We start from the raw sequence: 15,239 nt of genomic DNA, 5'->3' as shown, positions 1-15,239 counted from the left end.
TAGAATAAAAACATAAATTATGTGTTTTTTTAGAAGGAGAAAATAAGACCAAACTTAGTTTTAAAAAAGAAAGAATACAAGAGAGACACAAATTTATGTATAAAAACTGGTAAATTTTTCAGAGAGAGAAAAATGAGACATTGGTTAAGTTTTTCTCTTACACCAACACAAGTGAAACATAATGAAAAAACCGCATTCTAACACTGCTCATGTTCTCTAAATTTGGGTCTACATCGCCTTCAAATGAGATTGCTACAAATCACCCAATTGTTATTTGTCAAGGTAGTTTTTTTTCGCTCTTATACTCATGTAGATTACTAGAAACCATGTTTTCCCCAATTCTGTTATGGATGTAGTGGTGGATGTGGCTGTGACGACACTTCTTCAGGTTTTGGTGCTAGGGTTCATTTAGGTTCATGGTTGCTTTAGGGTTTTGGTTATGTTGGGTATGTGGACTTTGTATGGGTTTATGGTTAATTGTGATGATGTGGTCTAATAGTTTTAGTGCGGCTTCTGTGCACTTTAGTTTTGTTTTTAACATGTTAGTTTGTTACCCTCTTAGGATTGGTACTTGTTAATGTCTTTGATTGTAATGTTGAAATTTATCTAATGAAGTTTATCTTTGATAAAAAAAAAAAATATATATATATATATAAAAAGAAAATAAAAAGAACAAGACTCAAAAAAGTATCAAATACCCCAAAAACACCAAAGTCACCAAATTCTCTCACTTTCATTCTCCTTTTTCCCACCACCAATCTTTTCCCTTTATTAGAAAGAAAATACTCCAAACAATAAATAGAATAATAACATAACATAACATACTGATTAAAAAAAACATAACATATGTTTGTTTAGGAGGAGAAAATAAGACCAAACTAATAGTTCCAAAAAAGAAAATAGTTTAGAGTTGTGAAAAGCGAGGGACATTTGTAAATTGTATGTATCGCAAATGGTATTTTTTTTTTAAAAAAAAAAATAGAAAATTTGATGGTTTTAGAGAGAGAAAACAAGACAAACAAACTTGTAGAGAGAGAAAGTGGACATTTTCCATAAATAAATAAATGGGAAGGAATTAGAGAGTATATCTATCTGTCCATCTGAGCATTTGTTGATTTGCCTCACCAGTCGGCCACTCCGCGTTGCCCCCCTGTCTTTCTTTCTTTCTTTCTTTCTTTCTCTGCTCTTTTTTTTTTCCTTTCACGTACAACAAACCAACCCAACCTCTCAGCTTTCTCTCACCCCCCAAAAAGCAACAGCCTAAGCCCTTTCAAATCCTACCTGTCCCTTCACCTCACAAACCCTAAAAGAGAAAGAGAGAGAGAAGCGAAGAAGAAGAGAGAGAAACAGAGACAGAAAGAGAAACAGAGGTAGTCGCTTTCATCCTTATATTGTTAATTTTCTGTTTATCTTGTGTTGCTTCTTATTTCCTGTAAATACGGTTTTTCGATCTGGCTGGCTTTTCTTTTACGACCTAATTCTCATTCCCTATTTGACCTGTTCCCATTTCTCTCGTTTCCCCGAATCTCAGAACTCAACCCATTCCCCTTTCTCTGATTTATTCCTTTTTGTAATTATTCTTAAATTGAATTGGGGGTTTCCTTCGCTTGTTAATTCTGAGATTGTTTGGTTAATTTGAAGAATTGGGATCAATTCGTTTCTGGGTTTCTTGCTTTTGTCCTGCAATTGATTGGTTTTGGTATAATTGTGAATTTGCATTTGTGTTCAATCTTGATGGAGAGTGCTAACTGCCGTCGCCGTGGTTTAGTGGTAAGAATAATGTCTCTTTTATTAATGATGTTTAGTAGAGGTATATATGCGAAATAATGATGTTTAGTAGAGGTATATATGCGAAATTATATTGGTTAGTATGTAATTAAGATGAATCTGATTCCATCTCTCTTGATTGTTGAGACCAGGCTCACTGAATTGGAAGAAATAGAAAAAAAATTATGTTATGAATTACAAATTATATGAATAAATTTAGTTTATGTGCAATGCTTTGTTTGGCAATCATATAAATCTATGACAGTGCTGACAGGATTACCAAAAAAGACAGTGCTGACTGATTGTTTCATTTGCTTGTATTTCTCTTGGATATTTTTTAAAGCATTAATTTTTCAATTATCAGGACTTTTGTTCGTTTTAGAAATTACTTATTATATGATGATGTTGAATCCGATCAAATTATGGCACAATGCAGGCACATGCCCCTCCCCCTGGTTTCTTTGTACGGTTGGAGAATACAAGTACTGACGACGATTTATATTTGAGGAAGAAAGTCAGGATGCGCAAGTGGCTCTGTTGTACTTGTCACGTCGAAGAGTCTTATCCATCAAACGAAAATGAACACCTGAAGAGCCCGAAGCATTATGCAGATGGTACAATTTTCTGACTTTTCTTTAGAATTATGAAGAGTTTCCTGTAATTGAAAAAAGGAAATCACTTTAGTAACATAAGGTGTTAGTTCTTGAAGTTTCTAGTGATTCTAGAATCATGGTTACAGTGCTAAATGTGAGTTCAAGTTAAATCCTTGAGCTATCATTTTCAAAATTTACTACTGCCCCCACAACACAAGTGCCAACATTATGCCAAACTGGCAACCACCATTTGATGAAAACGGTGTTCAATATTCCATTGCCATGTTTATTATATGACCTTTGCCACATCATGGATTTCAACCACAATCCATATCTCTGTCAGCAGTTTCTGAACATTAAGTTTTAATTCTTGACTCCAAATAGCAAAGTTTTTTTCTATGGTTTTCGGCTTTGAACATACACAGGCAAATGAAACCTGTAAATTTAATGCTGTTAAAGATCACCCATTGAACAAGTGTCTGCATGTGTGAGTATTCATGTGTGCTTATGTGTTGATTTTTCCTCATCAGACAAGCTTATTTAACTAGTTTTGTAAATGAAATTTTCAGGAGTTATTAATGTTTCATTATAAGTTGGTTTTTTGTAAAATCAATTTGTATGAAAAAAATTTAGTGTTATTATAAATATGAAATAAATTCAATAGTTTAATTGGTTTTTGAGGTTGCTAACAAAGTACTGGAACAATTTAATGGAAATGTCTTCCGGTTATAACATAGGATTATTTTGGCCATCTATTTTTTGCATGTTTAGGGAACCAAAAGGGCAATAAGGTGTCAGCTCCTGTAAAATCTGACGTACAGAAGGCCCCACCACCTATTGAAGTGCCTCCATTGTCTTTGGAGGAGCTGAAAGAGAAGACTGACAATTTCGGATCTAAGTCATTGATTGGTGAAGGATCATATGGAAGAGTATATTATGCAAGCTTGAATGATGGTAAAGCTGTGGCCGTGAAGAAGCTTGACGTTGCATCTGAGCCCGAGTCAAATGGCGAGTTTTTGACCCAGGTCTGTCTGCAACTCTCTTTCTTGAAATATAATTGTATCACAATTTGGTATATGATATGTGACTAGTGGTTTCTTATCGTATCTGACTGCATCTTGACATATTTCATTTAAGGTTTCCATGGTTTCGAGATTGAAGCACGAAAATCTTGTTGAGTTGCTTGGTTACTGTGTGGACGGAAGTTTGCGCGTGCTTGCTTATGAGTTTGCGACCATGGGATCTCTACACGACATATTACATGGTTTGTAAAACATCTCTTTTTAATTACAATTCAGATTCACTTGATTTGAAATTTCCTTGTAGAAACTAGAACTCATTAAGTTGAATGTGAGTGCAATTACAGGTAGAAAGGGAGTTCAAGGGGCTCAACCAGGTCCCACACTAGACTGGTTGCAGCGGGTGAGAATTGCAGTTGATGCGGCTAGGGGATTGGAATACTTGCATGAGAAGGTTCAACCTGCTATTATACACAGAGATATAAGATCTAGTAATGTGCTTCTCTTTGAAGATTTCAAAGCCAAGATTGCAGATTTTAATCTATCAAATCAGGCTCCTGATATGGCTGCTCGTCTTCATTCCACTCGAGTTTTGGGAACTTTTGGCTATCATGCCCCAGAGTATGTCTCTTAAACTACATACATGTGTTTATTAACTTATTGTCATGTATTTTATGGTTGTTTACTTTGGGTTGTTGGTTTTCAAGTTTCACTCCCTCCCTCCCCCTCCTCCTCCTCGTGTAAATAAAAGTTTGCTAGGACCTGTCTACTAGGCTATTTGATGCATCCAGCTGGAATGAGATCTCTTAGTTCGAAATTCTTTGCATCATTTACTTCACCTTCTTTGGTGCTTATTTGTTGATAGGAATTAAGTGGCAAAGTGCATTTATCGTGGGACTCATTGTGAAACACTGTTTGCAATTCTTTTGACCATCAAATTCAATATGCCTTTTATAAGATGAAGTAGTTTTTATTTAGAATAGGATGGTATTGGACTGGAATTGTGGCGGGTCTGGATGATAATTGCTTCTCAATGGATCATGTTATTATTGAGATATAGTTCAGTTAAACTTTGATGATAAGGATGGTTTGAATTATGTGGACCTACAAAAGGCATCACTCAAGTAGTCATTTGTATCAAGAGTCACTGGAATTGCATTTTTCCATTTATGATGTCAACTAGTCTGATCACTGAACGCTGAGTGGAATTATTTGAAAACATTTCTTTGAGGTATATGCACCTCTATTGGTCATTGAGGAGTGTAAATGGTTATAGATCACAGTTAATTTGAATTTGCAAAAATGTTCTGCAGGTATGCAATGACTGGTCAATTGACACAGAAGAGTGATGTGTACAGCTTTGGTGTGGTTCTTCTAGAACTTCTGACTGGGAGGAAACCTGTCGATCATACAATGCCACGTGGACAGCAGAGTCTTGTTACTTGGGTGAGTCTATATGCTTACTTCTTTGGGAATATCATTTCCTTTCTGTTCTACCAGTCTTCTGCTTCATTTAGTTTGACCTGACATATACCCTGCTTTTTCTCAGGCTACTCCAAGATTGAGTGAAGACAAAGTTAAACAATGTGTAGATCCAAAGCTAAAGGGAGATTATCCTGCTAAAGGAGTCGCGAAGGTCTCTCTTTCTCTCTCTCTCTCTCCACAACCACCTGTCCACCGTTCACAGAATTTTTTTTGTTTAATATTGGTGTGCTCACCGTTTTTGATATCCAATTATAGATTTAGCAACTTAGAATGTGATTTTCGTTTTGTTGATACAGCTGGCAGCTGTGGCAGCATTGTGTGTGCAATATGAAGCTGAATTCCGGCCAAATATGAGCATTGTTGTCAAGGCTCTTCAACCACTTCTGAAGCTGCCACCACCACAAGCTCCGGAGCCTTGAAGTTTCCTTCTGTTGGAATTTCTGCGTCCCTGAAACATTCTGCTTTCAAATTGCCTGCTGATTTCATCATAAACTTTCTATATATATATATTTTTCTTTCGTTTTTCATATATGATATTGGATGTGTAGGATTGGTTTGGCCAGTTTCATGTCATTGCTGATTTCTGTATTTTGCTGGAACTATCCCGGTGTCTAATTTTTTAGTTATGAATTGACTTGGGGATTGGGTTGTGAGGTGGACATATTTTTCTCTGAATACTGTTTGCTTTCTTTGGCTTCTGTATCATTGAATGAAGTCTATCGCGCATGTTTTGTAATGGAAAATCGAACTCTGCAAAACCTGGTATAGGGTGTTCATAATTTTGCATAGTCTCGACCAACCTGGTATAGAGTATCAGTTTTTGGTACTTATAACTGCCATATTTGGCATAGAAAATGTCATTCGAAGGCCCCAAATGTTAAACAATTATTATTGTTACTTTTAATTTTTTAGAAAGAAACAATTTAACAGCCATTTGCTCGCAAGCAGTCCGCATGTATCTACACTGATTGGTCTTTTTGTTACAACTTATGAAAAAATAGTAAATTTCATCTTGCTATTCGGAAGTTTACGTTTCAGCCATTCCTATTTCAAGTATTTTTCATGTTAACTTCGAACCTAAATTTTGATTTGGGTTATTTGCTCAAATGGTCCTAAAATTTATACACAAGTTGCATTTTGGTACCTTAACTAAATTATTTATTTAAATGGTCCACCAACTTTTTATTAATCGGTGCATCAGTCCTATCGTTACATTCTGTCAATATTGACGTGAAATATAAGGGTAAAACAGTCTAGTTAAATAAAATTGTAAATAAATAAAAACTAAAAATCAAAAGAAAAAAAAACCTATCTCCCTCTCCCAGCCCCCAACTTGATAACCATTGCCCTAGGGCCCCATCTTCTCCTCCCCACAGCTCACCCTATCTTCTTCTCCTCACAGCTCACCCTACCTTCTCCCTGTTCTCTCCTCTCTCCCTCTATATCCAAGAGAGAGAGAGAGAGGGGGATGAGAGGCTATTGCAAGGGTGAGTCTATAGTGAGTGGGAAGTTATAAGGGGTGTTTTTGAGGGGTATGTAAGAGCCGTTGGATTTCATCCAACGGTGAGTTTTTAAAAGAGGGTGCATGTAGAATCGGGTTGAAATCTAACCCGTTAGAAACCCAACTTCAGTTGTTCCCCTTTTTCCCTCTCTGTGAAAAACTGAAGAACACAATCCTCTCTTTTTGAATGTAAAGCAAACCCACAATTAGAAGGATCCAAATCTCCCAAATCGTATAGTCACTCGACTGTCAGTAGCTCGTTGGGAGCCCTGCGATCTATGGTAACCTGGGTATTACGAAGAATGTCTCTTACCTAGCTGTTGCCCTGTTTTGATTCTATGGCTCAAGTGAAAGCCCCTTCTCTTTTTCATTCAGCTGACAAGATTCCAGATGAAAGCAAAGTAGCATATCTCTCTGTTTGTAGCTAGAAGCCAAAGCAGCAGTTGTTCCTCGATTTTGGTAGAGATGGAGTCTCAAATACCAAAGAGTCTTCTCTAATGTCCACCACATTCTTTCCAGCTGACCGACTTCAGAGGTCCCGATTGATTTTGAGAGGTAAGTTCACTTGCTAGATTGATTTTATTGGGTTTGGTTTATTTTTTGTGAGGGTGGGAAATTCGTCATTTGTGGCATCAATAATGCATCATTTTTGGAATCAATAATGTGTCATTTCCTTATGAATATTCAATATACTTAGTTCATTGTTGTTGGTCGGGGTGGAAAATCATGAAATGTAGGTAAAAGAACCTAAACTTAGGCTTAATGACATTAGGAGTAAGCATTTCGAGAGGATATTGGGTGAAGTTCTGGAATTGGTGGTTTGAATTACATTTGTGTTCTTAGTTGAACATATTGGTTCTAATGTTATTTTGAACAGATTATTTGACAAGAGATGACGTAACTTATGAAATTTTGCTTGCGTTTTGTGTAATTGGAAGTTAGGCTATGCGTATTTTGTGTCAATTTGGGCAATGTTTTGTGTAAGTGGAATGCATTGATATGTTGTGATGCAGGAATGACTGATTAATGAATGAATAATTGCTATGCAGTACTATAGAAGTGGATCAATAATATAGTTAGATAAAATGTCTGGGGGCTCAGACAGTGATGAATGTGAAACAGCTAATGGGAGGGTTTATATTCCTGAAGTAAGAAATGAGGAAACACCAGCAGTTGGGATGATGTTTGACTCGCTTGACCTCGGTTACAATTTCTATAATAGATATGCATTCTTAGCTGGCTTTGGTATTCGACTTCATTCCAGCTTTTGGGGGAAAAATAAGAAAGAGATTTTGAGGAAAGAATTTGTATGTTGCAAACAAGGTGCATACAGGAGGGATGAAACTCGGGAGAGAAAAAGACGACGGGGAATAAGTAGATGCAATTGCAAAGCTAAGATTGTGGTTGTGAAGACAAATGGGAGCAAGAAGTATACCATATCTCTTTTTGCAGAGGGACACAATCATAAGATGACACCCTCAGAAAGAATGCATTTATTGAGATCACACCGTCATATTTCATATTCTACAAAAGTACTCACAAAACAGTTGGGTTCAGTTAATATTCCCATTCATCAGAAGGTAAGTATTTTTGAGGTGCAATCCGAAGGAATGGATAAAATTGGTTTTATCAAAAAAGATATCTACAATCTTGAATGTAGTGTGAATGGGAAGCTGAGGAACCACGATGTTGAACTAGTGACCGAGTATTTTATGGCTGAACAAAAAAAGAATGAGGCTTTTTATTTCAAGATTGAGGGAGATGGCCATGACAGGTTTAGTCGATGTTTTTGGGCAGATGCAACTTCTAGACGGGCGTATGGGTTTTATGGAGATGTTGTTGTATTCGATACCACATTCAACACGAATCGATACGACTTGACATTTGCACCAATGTTGGGAGTTAATAACCATGGTCAGACAATTGTTTTAGCATGCGCATTTTTGAGTAAGGAAACGACTGAGTCGTTTGTTTGGATGTTTGAGGAGTTTAAGAAAGCCATGCCAGGTGGGGAACCTAAAACGATCATTACAGATCAAGATGCGGCAATGGCCATAGCGATTTCAATAGCCTTCCCGACTACATTTCATCGACTTTGCATATGGCACATCACATCAAAGTTCTCTGTTAAGTTACCACGTGACGCTTATAATGAGTATTGGCGTGAATTTCAGAAAGCCATATGGGATACTGACAATAAGGATGAGTTTGATGCAAAATGGAATATTGTGGTTACAAAGGCTGGTTTGACTGACCATCCATGGCTAAGTTCAATGTTTGATTTAAGGGAATCTTGGGTTCCAGCCTACGCACGACAATTTTTTGCCGCTGGAATGTCAAGCAGCCAAAGAGCGGAAGGTTCTCATGGTTTTTTCAAGCAATACATATCAAGGAGAAATTCGTTGATGGATTTCATAATACGATTTGAGAGGGCACTTTCTCATCAACGTGAAAAAGAGTTAGTTGCTGATCACGTAGATGCATTTGAAGTGGCTCAATGTCTTCTACCGATGCCAATGAACAAACAAATGGCTACCTTGTACACAAGGACAATGTTTCAAAAGTTTGAGCAAGAACTAATAGAAAGTACAGCATGTTTCCTAGAGCTCAAAACAGAGGATGCTTGTAAAGTTGTCTTTAACGTGAGCGAAAGGAAAAATTGGGAAACAAGAGTGGCAGAAGTCGTATATGTCAAAGATTCTGACCACGCATCGTGTAGCTGCCAAAGATTTGAATTTGTTGGAATTATTTGCAAGCACATCCTAGCATTGTTCAGAAGGGACCAGATTGAATATATGCCCGAAAAATATATTTTGAAGAGGTGGAAGAAAACTGCGAAATGTGGATTGGTGTCGATGCAAATGGCAAAGAAATTAAAGACTGTGTAGATCCTGGCCTTCTAATAAAGCGGAGTACAATGTCTCGACTTGCTTCAGATGTGGTTGAGGATGCATTAATGAGTGAAGAAGGATGTGAGGTACTGTCAGAGACTCTAAAAAGTTTGCAGGTGAAGTTGAAGTTGCTGAAGGATGGACCAAGTAATAACGAAGTTGGAGGGTCCAGCTCTCAAACACAATATATGAAAGACCCTAAGAGAGTGAGGTGCAAAGGAAGGTCGAAAGGAGTAACGGGAGCAAAGGAAAAGGCAATGAAGCGAGGGATTAGACACTGTCGGGAGTGTGGACACATTGGTCATGATAGAAGACAATGCCCAGCCTTGAACACACCGTAAGATGCTAACACTATTTGTAATAGCATCTAAAATTTGAATAGGTAAAATTTTGATGTGCTTGTGTTTGATGTTTATGCAGGACATCACCGTCGAACAACGACGAATCAACTCCAATACATCGTAGTGACCCATTATTCGACGATTTTGACAAGATGCACGGACCAAGTGAATGATTTATATTTGTATTAGACGAAATGTGGTTGTTATGAAGATTAATGATCAGGTGAACTTTTATAGATTCAGTTTTTGAATATTGTTGTGTTTTTGTTCATGTCCACCGATGAGCTCTTACTATGTCCACTGGTAATTGAAATGAAAATTTGCTTGGTTTCATTCGTCCATGAAATTTGGAGACATGGTAATTTTAGGTCTTCTCCCTATTTATAAATTTGCAAAGACATTTGATAAAGTATGAAATTTTGATTTATATTTAAAAGGAATGACTTTTACCATCTAAAATGGCCAGTTTAGGGTGAATTATGCTTTAACAGAGATTCATTTTTCAAATCCTGAGGCTAATGCAGCATTCCAGCAGTTACTCTGTTGTTTCCATTACCAGTAATCATTTCCAGCAGTAGCCACTTTTTCCAACTGGTTAATAGGGGCACGATTTTGTACACTTTTGTAACTGAAGGATACTTTAAGCACTTTGTTGGAACAGAGCAAATAGAAAGCAGCGTGTAAAAAAGAAACATAACATTGCCGCCAATTACACTTAAAAAGCTGAATGACAAATATGAAAGGGTACACTAACTTACATAAATACTCATAATTCCACACATAAAAGAACATTTGATTGCAAAACATATTATGTGCTCCCTCTTAGCAATACCACGATCTCCCCAACCAACTGAACAACGGTAGCCACAATCACTCGGTCGTACTCGTCAGCTTTTTCTTAGCAGGTCTCACATGCTTATGGCCACTCATATCCCTAGTGATATAGACCAAATAAATCTTCAGCAATATTTGGAATTTTATTATATATATATATACCATAAACCATTCACTAAACAATGTATAGCACATGTTTTGTTACTTATGACTCACGTATCAGTTTTTTTTTAACACATTAGTACGCCAGCTCTTTAATGTAAATGGACATGATAAGGAGCATTTACTGATTCCCCGCTTGGTGTGATATTGACTGCTTATTGAATAATATGTCCATATTTTCAAAATAGAATGTTAGACATTATAACACATGATGACTTGCAATACATAGTCCCAATAATTATATATGAAGCAAATGAAACTGATATTTGTGTTATTTTAAAATAGATAATGACATTAAGGGAGTATATGTGCAATACCACGCTCACCCTCAACCAACTGAACAGCGGTAGCAGCAATCACTTAGTCGTATCGGTCGGCTTCTTCCGAGCAGCTTTGACGTGTTTATGCTCATTCATGTCACCCCCATCGTCTAGTATCTCTCTCACAGCATCAGGGGACACATAGTTCCAATCATAACTTGTATGAGTAGTTGCCGCAAATGCTCGAAATTTGTCGAATCCTTCGTTGAATGCCAACTCCAGTTCACTATGGTGCTCTTCGCATCGCATATGGTTCATCAAACAACCTTTCATTTCATCATTCATTACTGTATCCAACTCCTCAGCTTTCAGCTTCCTTTTATGACTCAACTTCAAGTACTTGTTCTTTTGGGAGAACGCTTTGTTCACTCTAATGTTAAGATCAGCCAAAATTGCCTCGTCTTCAACACATTTCTCGTGCCATGAATTGATCAGTCTGGAATTATAATCCAGCTTGGCATTGACTGCATGTATTGCCTCTAATGGATCATCGGAGTCCCCCTCACTCCCAAATGATGTTGAAAAAGGAAGGGGACGGCGAGTAGAATGTGGAAATAGAACCTGCGACTCCAATTTGTCATCTTCGATTGTATTGTTGGCGCCTGAAGAGGTTGACATGCTTCAATAATCCTCTTTGTTTTAGGAGGATGAGGATTGCATATGCAACTTCGTTTGACAAAGGGAACATATGTTTATAGACCAATATACGACAGCTTGTGTGTAGTCAACAGATGTACTTTTTGGCGGGAAAATTTTTAAAAGAGGTGTCAGGTTTTGCTTTTCAAGCATGTCAACCTCACACTCTCCTTACACCACTGATAGTGGTTGAAAGAAACTCAATGGAAGTGACATCTACTTAGTTAACTCAACCAAACTAGTTAGGATTAAACTTAGATTGTATCAGACCAAAAATTAATTTCTAGATTGTGGACCAAATATTTTTTGGCGGGAATCCTTTTCTTGGTATTACTATCACCCCTTTCATATAAATTCTCCTCCCCCACAAAACTCACTCCTCCACCGAATCTGTCTCCATCTACTGATACTCTCTCAACCAAACAAACTCATTCCCCCCAAATAATGGATTTACAAAAAAAGTTTGATGTGAGCATAATAAACACCCCTCCAAACAAAGACCGCCTTCGACACGCAAGTGAGTCACCAGACAAGCAATGTCACATTCCTAGACAGAATGACCATTTTGTTGGAAGTTTTGAGTCTGAAAGAGTTGTTGCTTTTTGGAAGGAGAGGCATCTTCAACTTGTTGATGAAATCCAAAGGGCAAGGGCACGTTTGGAATTTGTTGAAGGCCAAATTGAAGATGACAAAAGGCAGGCCAATCTGGATTGGACGAAGTTGCAGCGCATGAAGCGTAGACACAAACGACTTCGGAGTCTAGCTGTTCAAAAATACAAGAACTCATCTAATGCAGTGGAGTCAAAGAAGCGTGTGATGCAAGCTGGATTCGACTACTTCCGATCCTATGCAAAACTCGTCGTTCCCGGGTTTGATTGGTCATCTATTACCGTTTCCGACGTCACCAAATATACTCAGCAAGGGAAGTAACCATTTTGGTTCTCGTGTTTGAGCAGATGCAAATCAGTGGAATTGGACTTTTCGTTACACTCTGCTTCAAAGCTATTTTGATGCTAACTACTATGGAAGATTTAAACCTTAATATTTTGATGTCTTTAATTACGAAATCACAAGATGCAAAGAGGCCATCTACTTCAGTCATATGTTGCTGCCATGTCCATTTTTTTTTGATCATGTATCAGATTTGGACATGGTTGCATCATATGCAATGTTGCCTTTATTTATTATATGTTAGGACAAGGTTTATGGAAAAGCTTTTGTGAGTGCATTTGTGACAAGGTTATGGAATTATTATGTACCATTTATATATTGTTTTTTGTACTGGTTCATCTCCTACTATTTCTTGCTTTCTTTATATTTTATGTTTGTGGAATCCCTCTAAAAGTTAACATATACTGTGAACAAAATGCAGACTGAATATATAAACACTCATATAGACTAGGACAAATATTCACTAAGGGTTTTAAAATTGCTTCACTTGTGTGAGGTTATTGAGAAAAATTATGGCATTATTTTATGTGATTGGACATGATTGAAAATATATTACTGATTCCCAATGCGGCGTCATATGGACTACTTATTGAATACCTCTGACGTGTAACCAAATCTCTAAGTGCAGTTGCATGTGGACAACTTATTGAATACCTCTGACGTGTTTAAAACTCTAGGTGCAGTTGCATGTGGACAACTTATTGAATATGAACTGACGTCTTGAAAGGTCTAGGCGTAGTTGCAATGATGGCTTGAAAGCATGTGCAATTATTATTTATGTTAAACTTTTATGGGTTTAGAACATATTATTGTATATACTGAAACTAATTATTGTATTATTACAAATTATATATCGAATATTATCCGAAATATACGTGTTAACGTGAATTAGGGTTAAGAGGAAAGTGAGTTATGTACAAATAATTTTGATTTTGTCATTATCCGGGCAAATTTTGGATTTTCGTATAATTTATTACCTATTTCCACAAATTGTTGCACTAAAAAGCCAAAATAATAGCAAGAGGACACCTGGCGCGATCTCAGCCCGTCACTTAGGACTACTTGCACAGCTATACGTCAGTGAACATGGCCACATCCTCCCTTTTTACCCTAAATTATTATTTTATTACTTTTCCTTACAAAAATCAGAACTAATTACACAAAAAATACAAAAAATATCCGAAAATTGCTACCATCTCATTGACACTCCATCTCCCTTGCTGAATTCTCCGAATCATTGTTACGCTGTGTAAAAATTATTCTTGGCATTAACGGGAGATGCTTGTTGAAGTAGGTTATTGAAGTTGAAGTTAACAAACATCAATACTTAGGGTTAAGAGGAAAGTGAGTTATGTAAAACAATTTGGATTATTTCATTGCGAGACGGATGATTTATAGGTTCTCCTAGTTTTATGACGTCACAAGGAGGCCGGAGTAATTTTCGGGGCATTTGTAGGAATTTCCTACTATTTATTACCTATTATCAAGGATTTTTCCACGAAAATAGCCAACCCTAATTGCAAAAACACACCTGGCGCAATCTCAGCAGGTCACCTTTCACCACTTGCACAAGTGTACGTCAGTCAACATGGCCACATCCTCCCATTTTACCCTAAATTATTATTTTATTCCTTTTTCTTACAAAAATCAGAACTAATTACACAAAAAAATATAAAAAATATCCGAAAATTGCTACCATCTCATTGACACTCCATCTCCCTTGCTGAATTCTCCGATTCATTGTTACGCAGTTTTAAAAATAATTCCGAACATTAACGGGAGATGCTTGTTGAAGTAGGTTATTGAAGGTCAAGTTAAGAAACATCAATACTTTGGGTTAAGAGGGAAGTGAGTTATGTTAAACAATTTGGATTATTTCATTGCAAGACGGATGATTTATAGGTTGTCCTAGTTTTATGACGTCACAAGGAGGCCCGGGTAATTTTCCCAACCTTTTTCATGAATTTCCTACTATTTATTACGTATTCTGAAGGATTTTTCCACTAAAATAGCCAACCCTAATTGCAAAAAGACACCTGGCGCAATCTCAGCCGGTCACCTTTCACCACTTGCACAAGTGTACGTCAGTCAACATGTCCACATCCTCCCATTTTACCCTAAATTATTATTTTATTCCTTTTTCTTGGAAAATTCAGAACTAAATACACAAAAATTAGAAAAATGAGCCGAAAATTTCTACGAACTTATTAAGATTTCATCTTCCTACTGAATTCCCTGTTTCATGGTTATGCTACATTAGTATGTTCTTATTATTTATCCACAATTATTAGAATTATTATGATATTACTTTTTACGCTGTCCCTTTGTTAATTATATTTAGTCCAACTTGTTCTTCAATTTGTTAATTTTTTTCATTTTTAGGTTTAAGGGATGTTTTGAAAAATAATATGGAAATATACAAGTCATCCATTGTACTCCTTCCACACAAAAAACGTATTCAACGTCAATCAGTGTTCAACTTTTGCTTAAGAAACGTGTAACCAAATCCTTCATTGCAGGGTGGGAAAATGTCATTCCCAAGCCCCGGTGAAAAGACACCTATTTACTCCATGCATGACTTTTCGTTTACCAAATATGAAGATTGGGGTCGGTGAGCAAAATATCTGTGTCAGTAAAATATCAATCCTAGCCGTCTATGATGTAAGTAATAATTACCCTATCTAATAAATATTATACATTTATATATAAAACGGTTTATGACAAAATACCAACTTTTAA

The 15,239-nt window shown here is 36.8% G+C and overlaps 1 protein-coding gene across 1 annotated transcript; it reads left to right on the top strand.

Annotated features, from left to right (window-relative positions):
• Positions 1 to 1,040: 1,040 nt before the first annotated feature.
• Positions 1,041 to 5,643, top strand: LOC117613418 (PTI1-like tyrosine-protein kinase 3). Its single transcript, XM_034342024.1, has 8 exons — positions 1,041 to 1,370; positions 2,204 to 2,381; positions 3,132 to 3,385; positions 3,498 to 3,624; positions 3,727 to 4,000; positions 4,693 to 4,825; positions 4,929 to 5,015; positions 5,161 to 5,643. The coding sequence occupies exons 2-8, from the start codon at positions 2,288 to 2,290 to the stop codon at positions 5,281 to 5,283; spliced, it is 1,092 nt and encodes a 363-aa protein (XP_034197915.1). The 5' UTR covers positions 1,041 to 1,370; positions 2,204 to 2,287; the 3' UTR covers positions 5,284 to 5,643.
• Positions 5,644 to 15,239: the final 9,596 nt, after the last annotated feature.

This window comes from Prunus dulcis, unplaced genomic scaffold, assembly GCF_902201215.1.
Source record: "Prunus dulcis unplaced genomic scaffold, ALMONDv2, whole genome shotgun sequence".
NCBI classification, from domain to species: domain Eukaryota; kingdom Viridiplantae; phylum Streptophyta; class Magnoliopsida; order Rosales; family Rosaceae; genus Prunus; species Prunus dulcis.
This window is presented reverse-complemented; position numbering and strand designations above follow the sequence as displayed.